Source organism: Manacus vitellinus, unplaced genomic scaffold, assembly GCF_001715985.3.
Source record: "Manacus vitellinus isolate BGI_N305 unplaced genomic scaffold, ASM171598v3 scaffold_55_pilon, whole genome shotgun sequence".
NCBI lineage: Eukaryota > Metazoa > Chordata > Aves > Passeriformes > Pipridae > Manacus > Manacus vitellinus.
The window spans coordinates 2095809-2116638 of NW_021940651.1; the positions used below are offsets into that span (position 1 = coordinate 2095809).

The 20830-nt window shown below is 38.8% G+C and overlaps 1 protein-coding gene across 3 annotated transcripts in view; it reads left to right on the top strand.

Moving 5' to 3' along the window:
• The window catches only part of LOC103754819 (collagen alpha-1(XV) chain), a 126049-nt gene that overhangs the window by 24460 nt on the left and 80759 nt on the right, over positions 1-20830 (top strand). The window contains exons 1-2 of one of the 3 annotated variants that reach the window (XM_029963212.1): positions 11398-11451; positions 16643-17190. In XM_029963212.1, coding sequence (XP_029819072.1) covers positions 11427-11451; positions 16643-17190 — 573 coding nt within the window. In that variant the 5' untranslated portion in view covers positions 11398-11426. Of the gene's footprint in view, positions 1-11397; positions 11452-11509; positions 11631-16642; positions 17191-20830 lie in introns of those variants that run through there. The other 2 variants (XM_029963211.1, XM_018081694.1) reach the window with 2 other exon arrangements.

The following is a 20830-nucleotide window of genomic DNA, read 5'->3' on the forward strand; positions in this document are numbered from 1 at the left end:
AGACAAACAATCCCTGACAAACTGTAAAGAAAGACTCTATAAAGCTAAACTAGAATTTGCAACCTTAGCATTAAGTGATGATATTTTTATACAATTCCAGAAACCTTGGAATCTAAGTTTATTGTACTGTAAAACTATGCCAGAATTATAATCCAAAGACATTTGACATGGCTTTATGTTTTATTTCACTACGAGATAATGTGCATCAACGCAGCTCTTAAAAGAATTACTTATATATCATGAGAATTTTGTTGTGTTGCTGTCATCAGTTAAAAATGGCTAATTAAAAAACAATGTTGTAAACCAAACACAAAACGGGTGCATGAAAATAATCATAGTTCACAAGGCATTTCCAATCCCTTTTGAGGGAGTTTCTTTGGCCTGTACAAAGTCTCCTTTTTACTCAAAAATGGCACAGTCAGTTAATTTCATTAGTGACTATGGTGAGTAAATGTTACAATCCTGTTAGCTGTTAACAACCCAATAGTAAAATAAATTTTCATTTCCAAAGAAAAGTACGTTATTTTTCCTGTCTCTGGAGGGCATGTGCTTTGTTTTTCACTTTTCAGCATATTATTCCTCTGCCTTGTGTCCACTATTTGGTTTTGGGTTCTTTTTTTCAAGAGAATAAACCACAACCATTCCTACTTGAAGTGCTCCACATCTCCTTCATGCTTGTTGCATTTGGGTGCAGGAAGCATGCCAGAGAATTAAGCTTCTGTTTTCATTCTGTCCCGCTCCTGGACTAAGTACAAATACAAGGGCTCATTTCAGACTTGTCATAATGGAAATGTATGAGCAATAAATATCCAGTTTTAGTCTGAAATATCTATAGCTGCCACATAGGCAAACCTGGATCAAGCAGCATAAGGCCCTGCTGTTAGCAAACGCTTTACCAACTGCTTCAAAACTAGACTGAGCAGCTCTTGTTCAAAAAAAAATAAAAATCTGTTACCACATACTGTTTTAATGTTTATGGGAATTCCAGAGTGGTTGCATAATTTGAATGAATTTGTCACACTTGTGCATTTTGGATTATGTAGTTTCAGAAAGAAAATTTGTATCATTGTAACATGAAAACTGGATAAGTTAAATTTTAGAAAAAGTATATATATCTATGCATACATATCTATACACATGTATCTCAGCAACAGTGATCGAGAGCAGAATACAGGCTTGTAGGTTTTTGGTGTATCACCCTGCTGTCATGGCTAACTACCTGAGCAGTCTGACAGTTTGCACAGCAAGACTTATTCAGTCTCTGGTTTTTAAACAATTTCTCCTTAGTGGCACATGCTGAAAATAAAATGGGACTTCCAAGTGGGAAGAAAATCAGTGGCTCTCTTCACTATGAAAAGTCTTTTGGACACAGAAGCACAGAATGATCCAGGTTGGAAGGGACCTCTTGGAGGTCATCTGGTCCAGTTCCCTGCTCACCGAGGCCACCCATATCTTGTTGCCCAGGATCGTGTCTGCACAGTTTTTGAATGTCTCCAAGGATGGAGACTCTACAAACTCTCTGAGTAACCTGTGTCAGTGCTTAGTCATCCTCACAGTGAAAAAATGTTCCCTCATGCTCCAAGGGTTTCCAGTGTTTCAGTTTGTGCCCATGACCTCTTTTCAGGTCAGTTGGCACCACTTAAAAGAACTTTGCTCCATCCTCTTTGCACCCTCCCTTCATGTTTTTGTATTAATCAATAAGAATATAATAATAAGGTCCTGTGTATCAGGTCCTTGGTACTCTTTGAGAAAGTTGCCTCTAATAGGTACAAAAATAAGAGACTTCAAAGGATTCAAGCTCTCTTTTCTCCAGCCACATTTCCTGTGGAAAACACATGAGTGTGTGTGTGTGTGTGTGGTTTTGTGTGTGTATAAAAATATGTGTATTTACAAAGAAGCTATGTCAGGTTCCTTATAGCTCATTTTTCCTTTAATTACAAGGAATTGTCTCCTAAAATATAAAGTCTTTGATGCTATGATCAAACCAATGGACAAGGATTCCACTTTCTGCAAAAGTGTTTATGAAGGCAAGGAAAAGTCTTAAAAGGAAGGACAATGGTGAAAACATCCACTCTTCTTTGTCTACATTTTATGTTGCAATTCAAATACAGCACTGCTTCATAAGTAGATTGTTTGTTATTAGCAGACTGTTACCATTAAATGTGTTCAACACCAGAGTAGGAAAGAACTCTGAAGCCTAGAAAGGAGTATTAGGCAAGCATGGTGTTGGAAACTGCAACAATAATGGTCGCCTTCTGCTAGTGTTTTGTGCGGAGCAACAGCTCACCATCACCAACACTATCTTTCAGCACAAAAATAGACTGAAGACAACCTGCATGCATCCAAGATCCAAGCATTGGCATCTCATTGATTATGTCCTGGTGCGACGGAGAGATGTTCGCGATGTCCACCATACCCGCGTGATGCCCAGCGCAGAATGCCAAACAGACCATCGACTGTGCACTGTAAACTTAACTTCAATGTTAAGTTCAAACCTAAAAGGGGTGGTATTCCAAGGAGGAGACTCCAAGTTAACGATCTTCAAACAGCTACAGTGAGAGACAGATTCCAGGCAAACCTTCAAACTAGGCTCAAAGATCATTCCATAGATTCCTCTCCTGAAACGCTTTGGCAACATATTAAAAATAGCATCCCGCAGTCCTCTGAAGAATCCTTAGGGTTCTCCTTCAAGAAGAACAATGACTGGTTTGATGAAAACAATCAAGAGATCCAGCAATTGTTGAGGAAGAAGAGAACTGCTCACCAAGCACACCTTGCTCAGCCATCCTGCCATGTAAGAAAAGCAGCCTTTTGTCTTGCATGCAGCAAGCTCCAACAGAAACTCTGTGACATCCAGAACAAGTGGTGGATCAATCTAGCTGAGAAAACTCAATTATGTGCAGACACAGGTGATCACAGAGGATTCTATGAGGCCCTGAAAACAGCATACGTGTCTACATACCAGGTTCAAAGCCCTCTACTCAGATGGTCAGGTGCTTCACACAGATAAAATCTCCATTCTGAATCGATGGTCTGAACACTTTCAGACTCTTCAGCACTAGCTGTGTAGTGCAAGACTCAGCAATTCAGTGCATTACACAAGAACTGGTGAAGAATGAATTGGACATTGCCCCTACTATGGGAGAAACTCTTAAGACCACAAAGATATTGGCAGTATTGCTGGTATTGTTTTGAACACTGTTTTTCCTCCTGGTCAAGATCTGTATCTTTCTGTTGGTTCCCCTTCAGTCTGGCACAGGTCCTTCTGCTGGGACACAGCTCTAGATATCTACTCAGTGTTTTTTAAAAACCTGTCTTAATTTTCTGGACAATAAGAAATGTCTAGGTCACTTCAGGTCGCTGCAGATGTTCAGATTCCAGATATGAGAGTGCAGCCAAATACATTAATATCTGTGTAACTTTGGCAATGAGGTCATGTAACAGAACCACAAAATTTCGGATGGAGAAAGAGACATCCTGTCAGATCCAAAATAAATCTCTTGCCCTGTTGAGTCTGAAGTTCTGTAGTTGCATTTTAGAAGCCGAAATAGCTTTATAATTCTTTTCCTTACTTTAAAATAACAGAAAAACCCTACATAGGACCCCACAGACTGTATCGGCTAGTTCCTTGGTGTTACTCCAAATCAAGCAATGCAGCTGCCAGAGAGACCACTGGGAACTGACCTGGCTCACAAAGAAGCTACTCGTTATGGAAAAGTGCTTGGGGAAGGTGTGGGGAAATTGATACTTTCGATCTTTGTATTGCAAATTTTAATATTCTAGTTTTACCTTCTACATTCAGCTGCCATGATCATGTCAAATGGTAATTTATGTTTCTGTAGAACATATTCAGGATTTAAACGAGAGCGTGATGATTAAATAAGAAAGTGATTAAATAACTGATGAATACAAGTTTGGCTTTACCATCAACCATATGTTTCCACATTTGCAGAGTCTCAGTTTGGGTATTGAGAGTTGCTGCTGTATTATATAAAATTGTTGTAGCTGTACTGAAACCACCAGGATTCACCCCATGTGAAAATCAGTTACAGTACTTTGTTTTTTTAACAAGTACAAAGCTTCCGAGATTAACCAATTTAAAAGCAATCTCTCCTCCTCTATTTTAATAACTGTTTCACGTTTAACCTATTACAATATTACTATTACTTGAATGCTTTTTATTACTGCCACATTTTGTGTATAGAGTAGCTTGTAAAAAGAAGGTCAAAGCTCACTGAGTGTAACCAGAACTCCTAATGTTCAGCTTCCAGGGAATGAACCAGAACATGTTGAGGTTTTCTTGGTAGGATTTTGTGACCTGCTGGAAAATCAGTAAAAAATCAGTGAAGCTACACACTCTAAAACTGTGACGTAGGAAGCTGCACCTACTTGGCTTTCTAAGCAACCTGTATGTATCTATTGAACCATTAACCTTGAAGGAGGATTAACTGAGACAGCTTTGGACTTTTACACATGCTGCCCTCTTGTTAATCACATTTTCTGGTGCCTAGACTTTTTTTAAGATATCATTTTCCAAATAATGAGTTGTGATTTGACAGTGGATTTTCCAATAAAGGGATTTATCCAGATAAACCCCTTTAGAATATGTATATCCACATGCATCAGCTTCTAGGTTTCTCACATAGAAGTTGAAAATGTGGACTTAATTGAAGCTGTATCCTCCCTTCACATGTTGTATGTTCATAATCTATTCAGCCACAGAATATACTTATTGCTCAAATACTTTGTCCAGAAGAATAGGTTATCTCTGTGATTCCAGAGCAGTCATGTTAATTGCTCCACACTCAGAAAAGCATACATGGGTATTACTATTCAATTACTAGAACAGCTTGTAAAACAAAACAAAACCAAATCCATATAAGCTTAATATTCTTTTCAAAGACTGATAAGGGAGAGGGAATATTTAGATCCTGTTCACTTTACATTTTCTTGATAGGTCTGAAAATGTAAGTAGGAAATATGAGACAGAGAGGGGAGGTTCAGCAGATTGCTGTGACATTTTTGTTGACAAGAACATTGACACATTCAGAAGAGACCGAAGACCGATACTTGTTGGTCTTACACAAGCTCATGAATGTTCACAGGTCTGGCAGTAGTTTGTGTAGCATATGCCACAGAACAAGATTAAGCTGTGGTATGTTCTCAGGGAATAGGGCTACAGAACTGCCTATAACATTATTCATAAAGCCTACAGTTTGAAAAATGCCTCCTGAAGCTGGAGCCCAGGGCATTGGATGGCATGTTCAGTGTTTTTGGCAAGAAGTTGCTAAACAAAGTCAGAGCAAAGATGAGGTCGTATTTGACTATATATGGCATGGAGAAGGAGGAAAGTGATTCCCCTGACGGTGGAAATAAAACGAGGTGAGAGCAGACGACTGAAAGGATCTAGAGAACTCACTGCTCAGAACATGGAAAACATAGCCTTTAGGCTGCATGATGCTATAATTTCCACCACCTGAAGACTTCTGTTGAAGTCTGACACATCAAAGCATATGCTCTAATTCAGACATAATTAAAACTTTATGCAACATAGTTGTGCTATTACTAAGGCACAGCTGTGCTTATCATGAGTGAAATTGGTGAAACCAGTGTTTTAAAATACAAATGAGGGCTCAGACAGTGAAAATAAAGAGCAAAGCATATAATCAAAGCCAAAAAATGCCAACAACCTTGTGGTTTGCTGTTTATTATGTTGGGTTTTTTTTTTGACTTTCTGAATATTCAGTTCAAATAAGCATTAACAAAAACACAATAAACTCTAAGGACATAACTCTTTTTTATTCTCATCACAGTGCTAATGGCCTTGAGAAAGTAACCTTTGAAATTTAAGCCATAAATAAAATATTTTGTACCTTTGAAATTTAAGCCATAAATAAAATATTTTGTGTCAACCAACTTTTTAAAAGCAGAAGGCCAGTATGCCAACACAGCTTAAATGGATTTATAAATATTGGATACAGATGTAAATCAACTATACTCTTCAAGTTTGGGATAGCATGCAGTTGAGAATTCTCTGGGAAAGACTTTCAACTGTATATCAAACATTAAGACTTCAGAATTACTGCTGTATGCTACTTTTATCTCTTTTATCGTTTGGTCTATTTTCAGCTCTTGGATCAAATAATATTTGACTGAACTAAAAATGTAATATTTACCAAAAATAAGACATCGTCTACTCTCTACATAGTCTGGAAGAAATGAAATTATTTTTGGCCATGTACATGTAAAACATATTCTTTGTGTCATTAAAAAAAAAAAATCATTTTTTCCCCTTTGGTAATACAGCTTTAAATCCTGTAAAAAATCTAACAGATGATTCAGTTATTCTAGACAGAATCTATTGATTAATTCACATTGTATAAAAGCAGTGGAGAACTGCTCTTGAGGGCAATAAGTTGCAGAGATATAAAAATTAGCTCAATAATTCTGCATGAATGTTACCAAGATGGAAAATGTATTATCTTCTATTTCACTTTGAGTCAGTGATATCACTGTTAATTATGATCTACCTGGCAATCTAGTCTATCTGATTTAGTTGTCAGGCAATGATCAATGTTGTCATACCTAAATAACTCAAGTTTTGGCACACATAAATACATATAAAATCTTACTTACGTGCTACAGTCTGATTAAAACAGTGAACTGCATTGATGAAAGATCTGATCCATATGGCTTTCCAATGTTGTCATACTGCTCCTGTCATATTTCCTGGGAAATAGCACAAGAGAAATGAAGCTTTTAATCAGAGTGAAAGTTTGTCTTACCCCTCTCAAGTTTCTCAAGCCACTGCTTGGGACTGTATTTTGGGTCATGTGATGAGGGGTAGATGAAGATGGAGTGAAAAAGGGGAGTGCATGCCTGAAAATGGAGCTGGACTGTGAGAAAAGACTTCTGGTCTTCATCTACATAGAATAACACGTTTCATAGCATGGTCATTTTCTGCATGGTGCCTTTCTCGGAAAAAAAATCAGCAGTTTATTGGTGTTCCATGGTATTATTTCAGTTGAAAGTGGGGTATTAAAACAAAAAAATTATGATAAATCTTGTTTGTAGAACTTCTCATGAGTATATTGACCTTTTCAGAGCTATCTAACAGAGCTGGAAGCGAGGCCAGTATAGGTCTGTATTTGAGTATTTATTTTGAAATTCTAGTAATTCTGGGTGTGAAGACAGTTCCAAAAACATGGATAATGTAATGTTTGAGGCTGTGCACATCTGAAGCTGGGTGAAAGTAAAGTCACTGCACTGTGTTACTCCATCTGTGTGAATGGGGTGAAATACCTAATACCTATATCCAGCATCACTTTTTATTTCATTTGTCTTCTAAAGAAAACTTCTATATTCTTCTTACTGAAGATAGCAATTTCTCTAATAGATGCTTTGCAAAATATTTCTTTATGAAGACATGTAGCTAAAATCATATTTGCTTAGTTTACTGTCACACAGGATCATATGTGAAGCCCACAGTGGAAAATCTGTGATTTGTAAGCAGTAAAAACAATTACTCCACTGAGCTGAAAAAAAAGAGCCTGCTGTATTTGTGTTCAAGGGGAGATCTGTAGGCATGTATTACAGTGATACATTGAGTTTAACGCAGTTTCACAAGGAAATGATGAATATATAATTGCAACATGTCTTTGCAATGATTTCTGAGTCTGCTTCTAGTCTAACTTGCATGCATCAAATTTGATAAAGACACAGAGGCCTGATGGCCTTTAAGTCCTCACAAGCCTCATGGGTTAGTAACAGAATAAGGGTGGGAAATGCTATATGTGTCTCCAGTACGAGAGCGACTGTTTGGAGAACCAACAAATTTGCATAAGATGTCTTAAATGCTGGAAAAAATTTAGTGAGTTCTTACCCTTTCCTGGCAACAGAATCCAATCATAACAAATAATTCTAGGAATTTATATCAAGGAGTCATTTTAAAACCAGAAGGTCTTTCACTTAGGACTTTAGCCAGGATTTCGACCTAAAACTGAAATGTCAGAAATGACATTTTTATGATATGTTGTTTAGAATCAATTGACTTTTTAAAAATTCAGTGCATTCATTGGGGAAATAAAAAAAAAACAGGAGGATTATAAAAACATATGTGATTTACACTAAGATATAAAAGTAGTATAATCCAGCTCTTGGGAAATTAAATTCTTGGAAATAAGGAAGATGGAAAAAGGATTATGTTGGCTGGATTTTATTTCTACATTTTTACGGGTGCATTCATGTTATAAAAGCATTTAGCTGTCAGAAACGTTAATGTCCAATACAAGACATACTTTTAATATTTACTGTTCCCATATTATCTATCTCACAATTGTTTTTTAACTTCTCTGAATCCTGACCATTTATAATATCAAACCTACTAGTTACTGGATCCAATACTGTAAAGAATATATGAGAATACACTTAAAAGGATAAAAAGCAATGATAAATGCCAGGTACACAAATTTAAGAACAGTTATGAAAGGGATACTCCTGGCAGACAATAGAAGTTCTCCTAAGGACTTGAAAATAAAACTTTAGTAACAAAATACCAACTTCTGTTGCTTAACATAAAAGGATGGATAGCTTAGTCATCCGAGAGAGAAACACAGTCCACCAAGTGTCACAATGCTGTGGAAGACTCAAGGTTGCATAAAAATTCCTTTAGTTTTCCTTACTTTACTTGGTCCATAGCCCTTAATCTTTAAAAAAAAAAAACCAACAACAACAACAAAATCCTAAAGCAGCAAAGACCAAAACGAAAAAACCAAAACACAACCTCAGTTACTACAATGTTTTTACTTTTCTGTTCTGATCTAACCTGACCTGGAACTAAGTGATTTTCCACTTTCAGGTTAGTGGAAGGTCTCATAAAGCTTTGCATAAAGCTCTGATGATGTCTTATATATGTATCAGTCTCCATAAAGATTGTAGAAGCTACAAAAGTATATATCAGCTCTCTGTTTCTCTCATGTCCCACTCAAAAATTCCTTGTAAACAGCCTTTTCAGACATATTTGAGATAATGCTTATCGTGGGGTGTTCTCGGGTAGGCTTAAGGGTGTGCTTGCAAGATCAAACTGCACACAGCATACAAAGTTGGCCTAAAGGCTAACCTCACTGAACATACAGACTCTTACTGCTGTGACAGAACAGATGTCCTGAAAGTGGGATGAGCAGGGAGCACGACATCTGCTTTTTTATACCAGCACTGACTGTGCACATCATGGTTTGGAGCAGGATTTTCTGACAAGAGAGAGCTTTCTGGGTCATTCACAGTGTCAGAGGAAAAGCAGAAATACATTATATATTACACATGAGAAATATAAGGAGACGGTAGCATTTCAAATCATTTGATTGAGATAAGAGACAAGGTGTACCACAACAGGTGTGAGAAGTGAAGGAGTATTTCTGGGTGAAGGCTTCTAATTTTCTAATTTTCATAGAGCAAATTTTAACGGAAAAATCTCACCTGCCCATATCCTTCTTACACCCCTGTTCTATGACAGAACCTTGTAGTGGAGACATAGTCAAGTGAAGACAGGAGGGGCAACTGCAGGAGTTGCTGACTAAGAGTTCTCTACTCTTGCTTCCCATTCAATCTCTTTATATAGGATGAGAATTTATATGCAGGTCAGTGTGCCAGACTATGTCAGCGTCCGTTTTTCCACATTTGGGCAGAGACTCTTTGCTGGCATGAATAACTGTTAAATCTAGGAAAGTGTCAGCTGCCTCTGCAGTGTTTTAGAGAGAGCTGTCTTCATGATCTTAGAAATACATTTATTTTTGCAATGAGGGTGTTGGTCATGGCTATGCAAGAATTTTCTCGTTTAAAATTCAAGAAAAAAAAAAGAGAGAGGAAAAGAGAAAACAAGAACAAGAATTTTCTTTTTCCCCAAGAAAATACCTAGCACTGTACTTCGATTTCTAAGGTCATTGTGAAAGAAAAAGTGTAGCATGATAATTCACATCTGTTTTGTTATGACTCTAATGGAAATTAAAATGTATGCTAGCTTAGCTGTTGTAAAAGAGCTTGCAGAGCAGACACTGACACTGGTGACTCATAAGTGATTTTCTCTCCTCAGCCAAAGCTCCCATCTGATTTATGAAGTGCTGTGTTGCTGCCTAGTGGTGAAATGCAAAAGCTTCTGCTCTCGTGCAATCATTAAAGGCTACTTGTCCCTCTAGCTGGCAATCAGATTGTCCATATCATAGTTACATATGTGCATCACAACAAATTTGGCCTCATAAGCCAAGTGTGAAACAGGCATGGAAGGAGTAGAGCAAGTAAAGAGAAAAGTGTCAGGGGGCTGCAAACTCAGAAAGAGAAACAGGACTCTGAGTTTCCAGACTTGCAGAGTTACCTGTAAAAAGTTCTTCAAACAAACATGCACTTGCCCCCACCCCAACAACAACTTGCTCTCTAAACATTGCAAAATACTTACTGTGAATTTAGAAGCCTGCAAGAACAACACAACAGGGCACAAGCAGCCCTAGAGAGTTGTGGAGTGCATTAATGGGGGCCTCCCAATGGAGGGGATCATGGAGCCAGTGAGGGGGTGCTGGGCCTTGTATTTACAGTCAAGAAAGAAGTGGGGAATGTGAAAAATGGAGGCAGCCTTTGCTAGTGATCATAAGATAATGTTCATGATATGACTTTTTCAGGATTCTGAGAAGATGGAACAAGGCAAACAAGTAGCATTACAATGGCATGTATGCCTACACGTGTGCACATACAGTTGCTCATTATTATAAAATTACATGGGTCACTGTGATTGTTTGACCTTAAATATAGCCTGGGCCATATGTTGACCTATATCATGAGGAAGATAATGGATAGGTTTCAGTCTCTTGACATTCTGGTTAACAACTCAGTTAGGTTTGCCTCACCACTGGAGTTGAGTTGCTAAATATTTCCCACTTTTGCCTCTCGTGTGTTTCTGAGGAACACGAATATTTGGTCTCTCTGCTATATTTGATATTCTATACTGCTGTGGCTCAAAGAAACCAGTGTGTTTAAAACACAGATTTTGTCATTAAAGGAGAACTGCTCATTGAGTGCACATTAAAAAGCCTTGGATTTATGTACAAAAAAACCCAATTGTGCACAAAAATGTGTAAGGAAGATCATCTTCACAAAACAATCAGAAAATAGTATTAGATCGGGTGGGGGGGGGGGGGGACTTGTATGGAAGAAAACTTTTTTTAATTTGGTGGTTAGTTTGAAATCATTGTAATGAAATAAAGTTTCTCAAAGAGGACAAAATGGGGGAAAAAAACCAACCAACCAAACAGTACTTTGTGCAATATAGATGCACATTTAATTAATTATATTTAGCTACTTTTGCCCAGTAGAGGGCAGAATGACAATGACGTAAAAGCTGGAGCTGGCGCAAAGTGTTGGGAAACAGTTTACACGCAGAAATGTCGGCGATGATCTGGCGTGTCAGTAAGTACCGCAGCTCCTGCTGGCTGCAGCCTTACTTCTGCGTGTGCAACACCACTAGAAAGCGCTTCTGAGGTTTCCTGAGGCATCTGGAAGGAAACACTCCAGCCTTTAACACCAATATGTTCTATTCATGTTTTCCAACAGTATATTAATGACAGCAAAAAATGTGTTCAAGCTGGGTAAGTGGAGCAAATGCTGTTCTTCCCGGTAGCACAGTGATGCTGACCTCTTCTGTTTCGTGCAGCACATCTGGAACTGTGCTAAAATATTTCCCTTCTTTTTCTCTTTGCAGTACTTGATTAAATTTTATTGAGTAGATGTGGAAATCCTTCTCTGCTTTATGTTATTGCTATAAATATTTCTTGTTAACTGCAAAATAAATGCACTTTGGCAGCAGGGAAGAAGGAATTCTCTTACTGCACCTCGTTACTGCATTGAGTATAAAATAGTGTTCTATTACAGTTACAGGGTTTCTTTGAATGCAGAGTAGAGACAGCAGAGGCTGTACACTATGCCACTGAAACGGAGATGGTTTATTTATGCTGCTGGAAAGGGAGCTTACAACCTAGAGTTGTGATTATTTGGACTGGAAGAGGACAGGGAAGCAAGGTCAAGGTCAGCTTGGATCAAGTTTACAGCCCCAGAAGTGCCTGATCTTGGCTGCTCTGAGCCTGGTCTGGTTTTGAAAGACTTCATAGAATATAGCTTTTATCGCATTTACTTAAAAGAACATGAAAAGGGGCTGCCAGCAAGGCTCATGCAGCAGTGAACAGCAGTGACACAAGGTGTTCTTTCACAGGATGCAAAGTCAAGCACCATAGAGCGAATGGGCTTTAACAGGCATGGACCAGGATTATGGATAGCAGCTCTGATAAAAATCTCTGAAAAGGAACAGAAGGAAACACTAGGTGAACTTGAGTTATAAATTAAAGGGAAAGTAATAAGTTCATTCAAAAGCCAGCACCCACCCCACTCCCATCCCCAGACCTCTGAAGCCATCCAAACCCTCTCTTGACCAAGTTAAAAATAGCTGCCATGATTTTAGCTACAGGCTGGTTGGTTTCTTACATTTAGCAAATAACATCCACTTGAGCATGTTATTCTGGCTCCTTTATGTACCCATCATGGTTCATAAACATGGAGCAGAATTGGGCTAAGTGTGGCAGCTGATTTACCCGAATGGTTGTGTTAAAAGGCATTTCTAGCTAACAACATTATGGAAGAACTAAATGTGACAATCCTTAAAATTTTAGCTTAACAAATATTACTGCTAAAAAGTAAGTGGTTGGGGCCAAATATGACAAATATTTGTAACTTCAGTCTTTGCATTCATGTAGTTGAGATAGTGGAGCTCAAGCGTTTCTCAGAGAATGGAAGAGAACAGTAGTGTGTTTATTTTGCAGTAGTGCAACATGTTCGTCTCACCATACATGATTGCCTCATGTTCTTTTGGTCAAAGGACTTGTCAATATTTCTTTTCTTTTCTTTCAAACTTGGGCCATCAGAACAGTATGTTTTAAAATGGGGCTAAGATGGGTAATTCTGTCTATGTCAGAGATGAGGGCCTTGCCTTTGAGCTCTGCTTCTGATATATTTTCCAGTGAAGAAACCAAGAATAAAAGTACACTGACAAAGTGTCCTTATTGGGAACCCTGTAGTCTTTGACTTGTAGTAATTTCCTAAAGCCTGTATGATTGTATACTTTATACCACATTTGAAGTTAAGTTGCGAGGAAGTGCAGTGTATTAATTGGAGACAGGGACTGTGGGTATTCCAAGTTTTAGATGAGCTCTTATAGATAACAGGAAATATGAATACCCTTCTCCAGTTGTTTCATGTTTACTCTTTATAAGAAAGGTCCAGATTCTCGTCACATTCCTAAAGTAGCTTTTAATATAAACATTGCATTTCATGATAACATTAACAAACAAACAACCATAAAAAGGCAAATAAAATCAGTCTTGGTAATAGAGTTTCATGTGTCACTTCACTTGTGCTCATTAAAAATGGGTCACTGAGTACATGGATTCACTGATAAGGATGCTGATAGTGTGATGCAAAGCCTGCTAGGTTCACAAGGATTCTTTCCACTAATTTCAGTGGACTGACATTGATCTGGAGTCCCTAACAAAAGTGTTGGAGTGAGTCCACAGAAGGGCCACAAAGATGATCAGATGGCTGGAGCACCTCTTCTTTGAAGACAGGCTGAAAGAGTAGGGATTGTTCAGCCTGGAGAAGAAGCAGCTTCAGGGAGACCTTATAGCATCTTCCAGTACCTAAAAGGGCCTACAAGAGAGGTGGAGAGGGACTTTTCCCAATGGCATGTAGTGATAGGACACTTAAGCTGAAGGCTAGGTTTAGGTTAGATATTAGGAAGACATTCCTTACCATAAGGGTGGTGAGGCACAGGCACAAGTTGCCCAAAAAAGCTTTGGACGCCCATCCATAGGGCCAGGTTGGATGGGGCTCTGAGTAACCCTGTCTAGAGGAAGATTTGCCCATGGCAGTGGAGGTGAAACTAGGTGATCTTTAAGGTCCCTTCCAACCCAAATCATTGTATGATTCTATGAACGCAGCTTGATCAGTCAATGGTTTTGGATCAGGCCCAGCATTGGCACTACCCTGCTCCATGCGGGAAAGCATTAGGAGGAGGCAACCAGGATGAGGTCATGTGTGTACACAGTCCAGGGAGCAGTGCTGTGGGTACCAGGAACTGTGCATCCAACTAGGTTCTGTGTTCCACCTAAACTGACCAGGTGTTTTATCTGCATCCATGTTCTTTCAATGATCAAGGATCTTTGCTACTGCTCTCAATTCTGTAGCCCAGATACAGCCTGACCTTTGGATATGTTTTTCATCTACATCCATGTATTTGAATTCAGGTCCATTTCCTGTAAGGGTAGGAGTCAAATCTGTGTGTATAGACTGTGAGAGAGCGGCATGCCCCCAGAAGCTCTTGGGTTGGAGTAAGTTGCCTTTTTGGTGCCACTGGTTACACTCTGCACTTTTTCTGTAAAGACTATTAACACGTCTGAAGGAAGGCTCCTAAACAAAAAGTCACAGAAGGGTGTAATACATTAGATGAATCTGGACCTTCCTCTGCCTCCTTTCCCATTTATAAGATATAAATACTGTGTTTGTTCTTTAACATTTAAAGCAAATATATCTCCAAGCAGGTAGTATTTTTTCTTTCCTCTGTACTTCATCCCTTGTGAGCAGTGGAAAAGTATTTTGGATCCCACAGATTTGCAAGTCTACCCTGCCTAGGTAATTACATCCAAAAAATGCAATAAAAGAAAAGCAAAACCCAAACCAACCTCTAATATTATCATCTGCGTATTGAAACACTCCATATACTGATTTAGAGGATGATTTTTACCACACACTGATGCTTCTCAAATGGTCCCTGAAGCTACTCAGTGGGAATTGCCAACTATTTGCAAATTCCATAACAGTTCCAACCATAACATATAGTAACAAAAAATACCATCCCAATTTATGGGATTATACTTTTTGAGAAAAAATATAGCTCATATTAAAGCTGCTTCTGTACTATACCTTCCAGTGCCTCAGGTCTAGGAAACATGAACATAAATGGGATGAATTCTGGATGCTCCCCAATATGCAGTGCTTTCGTAGTAACATGTTTGAAACAAAATTATTCTGCTGGCTTAAAGGTAATTAACATAGCATTTAGCTATTCATGTAAGGGAATAAGAGAGTATTTTTATTCTAACATAATTAAATCAGGAAGACATTAATTTTATCATAGATAATTGAAAACCTGTGGCTATAAATCTATATTCTGCTATAAGTCTATATTCTGTAGGCCCTCATAAATCCATTAATAGCTGGGGATGAGCTGTAAGCTGGAACCTTCTTGTTTTGCTTTTCTGTAGTAGATAGGTGAAAACTTCAACTCCAGCCTCACTGAAGTTCAAACGTTTGCTAAGCCTTCTGACTTATGTTACTCAAATGAAAAACCTGATTCTTTACTGTCTTTTGCTGTCACCTTTTGCAAATAAGTTTCATTTGTCTCAGAGACAATGCTAAAAAAGCAAGCGTTTGGGGCTGTGTGTGTTAGTTTTCAGACCAAAGAGTGAGATTCTTTTATTTTGCCTGATTTTAATCAGGTATTTCATGTAAAGTTTTTCAGTTCATTTTGTTTGCAATATTCAGATGGATTGTCATACCTTTTCCATTACTATTCCATTTGGATTTATTCAGCCTATATAACCATTACAGTTACAGGTAACTGAGTAAATTTAAAAACTGGAAGCGGAGCTCTGTATAGATTCAGACTATATTATTATGATTAAAAAGGTTTGTTTTTTTTTTTTTTTTGCTTACTTTTACTTCTTAGAAGAAGAAAATTAGTAGAAGTTTTATTTCTGGTATGCTGCTAGAGTCTGCCTTCCCAAATTTCTAGTTAAAATTGGGTGCAGATATTTAGCTGTTGTCATTGCTCCTTCGTTGCAAGGCAGGAGTTGTCTCTCTCAGCATGTTTGACAGACATACATAATTCTGTGTGTTTGCCAAAGCATAAATACTCTGATTTCAAAACATAACAAATACTATTCAGAAATTCAAAAATGAATTTTGATTGCTGAATAGAATTTTTTATGTGCGTAGTGCAACTAAGGAGATAAATATGAGAATAGGGCATAAATAAAATCTAACATCTGTTGTAGAAGCAAGGGCTAAAGCAAATCCACAGTAAATTTTATCCTGTTATGTGAAACTCTATCATGCTGTTTGTAGAGAACTATTACTGTCTTAGTTTGTGAGGATAAAGGATCTCAGTTTATTAAAAAACAAAAGATTGTTCAATTTCCACTGAATACACTTTGCAAGCACATTTAGCATTTTCTGCAGTTTATGGACATTTGAAGTAAATATATCTTTTAAGAAATACTTGTTGCCATTCAATTTCACCAAATGTTTACCTGTGCTTTTCTTTAGCACACGAGTAACCTCAGTTAGTCAAGGGACAAGTTAGACAAGAATGACTTGTCTACACAGCTAAATATGTTTAAGCACTACCTGAACTGTGACCTGAAGTATTAGGAGTATGTTCCTGGTATTATGACACTGCATTTCAGTTTTTCAAGCCTTTTCTAAATGGTTTAAATTAGGTTGGGCTGTGCATCTAAAGAGTAAATGACATGGTTTTTTCTTATGCACTTTGTAGAACGAGGCTCAAAAGGACACCTTGACCTCACAGAGTTAATAGGAGTTCCTCTTCCTCCTTCTGTCTACTTTGTCACCGGCTATGGAGGGTTCCCAGCTTACAGCTTTGGACCGGATTCCAACATCGGTAGATTGACAAGTGCTATAATACCATCGCCTTTCTACAGAGATTTCGCTATTATAGTTACAGTGAAACCAAACAGTGATCGTGGAGGAGTGCTGTTTGCAATAACAGATGCCTTCCAGAAAACAATTTACCTGGGACTGAGAATTTCACCAGTGGATGACAGCACCCAGAGAATAATTATGTACTACACAGAGCCTGGATCCCATATCTCCAGAGAGGCTGCTTCCTTTAAAGTGCCAGTGATGACTAACAGGTGGAATAGGTTTACAGTGACTGTTCAGGAAAATGATGTTGCTTTGTTCATGGACTGTGAAGAATATCAGAGGCTTCAGTTTCAAAGGTCAGCTCGAACCTTGGTATTTGAATCTGGCTCTGGGATATTTGTTGGTAATGCAGGAGCCACAGGATTGGAAAAGTTCACAGTAAGTGCTGTCTGATAAATTCACATGTATCAGTGTTTAATGCATGTACTCTCTACCCAAGAAAGTCTGCTTACAATGGTTATATCCCAAATGAGGTTACAAATCGTATAGTTTGTATTTTCCATACCTGGCTAGACTTTGGGCAGTGCAGATATATAAACTCTGGTTTAAAATGCAAATGTTCTGAGAACCTCAGAAATTTATTAGTAGTCCAGGTATAAAGCTCCACGTTCAGTTTAAATATTAGAAACTCCAGAGTAAATATGTCACATAAATTTTTATGGCCTTTCTACAAAGGGCAGATTTCAGAGTATCCATGTTTTTAATTTCTGAGAATAATACCTTACTATAAAGTCAATATTTTAAACTCTTATAAGTTAGGTACTCATATTCAACATCAGAAATAGAATGATGTCATCAAAGATAAAGATATTTGGAAGATAAAACTGTATTTCTACAGTTTATGTATTATTTGAAGCTTATCAGGTGCTTCAGAAAAATAGAATGGACCAAAATCACTACTACAAACCTCTCAAGCCTTCTTAGCTTGAGTGCAAGCATCCTTTCTGCTACATCCTGACTGGGATTCTCAGCCACTGAGCTTGCAAATGGAAGTGTGAAAGCAGTCATTATGCGTGAGATTGACTCATTGTAAAATGGAAAGGGAAATGTCACAGTTTTTCCATCTGGTTTTTGTACTTCCCTTGTACTTCAAAACTTGCAGAGTGTTTTGTAAGATTAATGTCTTTTCCCCTAAATTAGTAAAGCAGCAGTGCAAAACTGAGTGGATCCTTTTCTTTAGAGAGTAGAGATGTTCTTACCAGAGTTCAGGGGTACTGACAGGTTGTGAGCTCAATCTGGTAAGCAGCGAGGATAATGTACTTTTATCATTTATCTGACTAGTCTAAACACCTAGAATTACAGGATTATATTGATTAGCAGCAAATAAGTGGTGGAAAGTGAAATGTATGAAGATTGCCTGCTGGTGCTACCTTTCTTAGACAGACAGGATGACTGGAGTATTGTGGATGCCTGATTAGTAAGTAGGATTGAGAATCATTCAGGAAAATGAGACTGCTCTGGTACCCCACCTGGAAAACACATGATGATCAGTTGCTGAGATTATCACCAATAAATCTGTAAATATGGTGGATTACACCATGATGCATTTCCACAAAAATGGGTTGTTCTGTATGTTATATTGAGTACATAAATTTCAGCCAATATTCTGATTGTTTCATTACTACTAATTGTGACCTGTAGTCTAGGTCCTATGCCTTTATTTCTTCATCATATTGCTTCATCATACCCAATTGCTTTTGGGTAGAAAAACTAAATGGCTGATCCCTCCTCAAACTCTGTTTGTATGCCAAGAACTGTTTACATCAATTGCCCAAAACAGAAACAAATCACAGCAGATTGTGCAAATGAATAGATATCAGTTGCTGTTTGCTCTGACTAATGGGAATTCATGTGTCTCAGACTCTGGTTGTCAGACACAAAAGGAACGTAATTATTGTCAGATTTATTGAAACCAAAGGAAAATCTAGCCCTGATGCTTGTAAAGAAAAGTAGAACACAGACAACAACCAAATATAACTGAATCAGTAATGATGCCAGATGCTGCAAACCAGCTTTAACAGGGAAGGCAGCAGCAGGCACAAGACCCAGAGAGGGAATACAATATCTCGTATCTATCATCCCTACCATGGTAGACTGAACCATAACTTTCCTAGTTAGAGTAATTGGCTAGCAGCAACACTTGGGAAACATTAGAGCTCCCCATTCTGCTTCCTGAACCATACAGGGCCACAGATTAGAGCAAGAGGAAAAAAATATGTTTTCAAAATGTGATTCACCTGTACTGTGAAAAAAAGCATCACTGCTTAAGTGTCTGGTTGTGCCTTCTTTCATGTATCATTTTTCAGTGAACTATTAGTCAGTCTGACACTGTTAAATATCTGAGTTGTCCATTAAGTTTTGAGAGAAATAGGATGGTTGAGACTACTGAGCTGTTGCCTCAGAATGCCCAGCAAACTCAAGATACACCAACTACATGAGTTTCATGGTCTTTAAAGGTACAGAAATTAGAGGATTGTCAAAGATAGAATCACAGACTTTATTCCTTTCTAAAATATCCTAGGTCATGTGTGTTAGGCAAGATAGTTCTTGATTTGAATATCCGTCTTTCTGCCCTATGTGTGCAACATGTCTAACTGTGAGATCCCAGAATAGGGAAATGTCCCTCTGTAGTGGTTTGAACCAGGTTTTTCCCCCTGAAGCTAAGAAAGTGGTAACCCCCAGGGGGTGGTGACACTGGAGATTTGAACCAATCTGCACTCCTGCGAAAAATAAACATACCACAAACAAATGGAAGAGAAGGTTAGTTGTAGTTTGGTTGAAGAAGTGGTAGCCATGTTCTGAGGCCACGAGGAGCAGAGGGCAGAAGACCCTGGGGGTCTTTGGCCGCCCAACCCCCAGCGGGGGGCTGTGGAGATCTGGAACAGCATAAAGCTGCGCTAGGTGCCTGCAGGTGAGAGCTAAGAAAGTTTTCTCCACTGTGAGTGAGCAGAGATAGAGCAGCGGCAGACGCAGCGTCCAGAGGCTGTGGCTAAGAGCCAGGACAGATAAGAACTGAACCAAACAGCAAACAGCTTGCAGTAAGAGGGAGAACTCCTGGAAGGAAAGCCGAGAAAAAAGAGCTAGCAGCAGCCAAAAGAGAGAACTGAGTTCTACAGAGTTTTTGGGGTAAGAACTGAACCAGACCCCCCAAAACTCCTTTGAGACCTCTGAGAAAGGAGGGAGATGAGTCTTGGACATGCAGAACTAGAGAGAGAGGAGCTGAGAAGCTCAAAAGCGTCCTGAAGCTGGACCGGGACGGAAAAGGAATGTGGGGGGATTGACCTTGGCCCCCCCTCGCTGCTGCTGACAAGCCAGGCAGCCTGAGACGGAGCACAGGAGCTCTGGTAGAACTCTTGAGGCAAAGGCTTTCAATTGAATGCTGCCCAAGATGTTCTGACTGAGGGGTGAACCCCTGAGGAAGGGACTTTCACGAAGATGCCCCTGCATTTCATGATATGCCTGTGGTGAAGCGAGTTTTGTCCCTGCTGGCAGTCCACAGGCGAAGGGGCTTGGAGACCCCCTTGTGTGTATTGAAGACCCTCGCTTGGAGACGACGGGGGCCGAGGGGGCTTGGATACCCTCTTCGTGAGTGCTGGCAGAGATCCAGCTATCAGCTGCTGCATGTGAAGAGGACAGATGACTGCTGCCGTAGAGAAACTGCTCAGAGACTAGAAGTCCTTCTTCCCTCCTGGACTTTTATTTGGAGGAGAGAAGAGATCATGGTAGAGATAGTTGAGATCATGTGTATAATGTATAATATTTATTTGTACAGTCATTGTAATATATTCCCTTTCCCCCATTCTGAGTCTCGTGTTTTGTCTGGAAAAAATCATCCCACATTAGGTTGAGATGTGGGAGTGGGCTTAGACTAGGGAAATAGATTTTTGGAGTTCTCAAACCATGACACCCTCACGTGTTTCTTAAAGTACTTTGAGTCTTTCTAATCCAAGAAACAATAGTTAAGTGTTTAAAATTAAATTGTTACTGCTCCTTCAGCATGTCTGAGAAGTACAGTTTG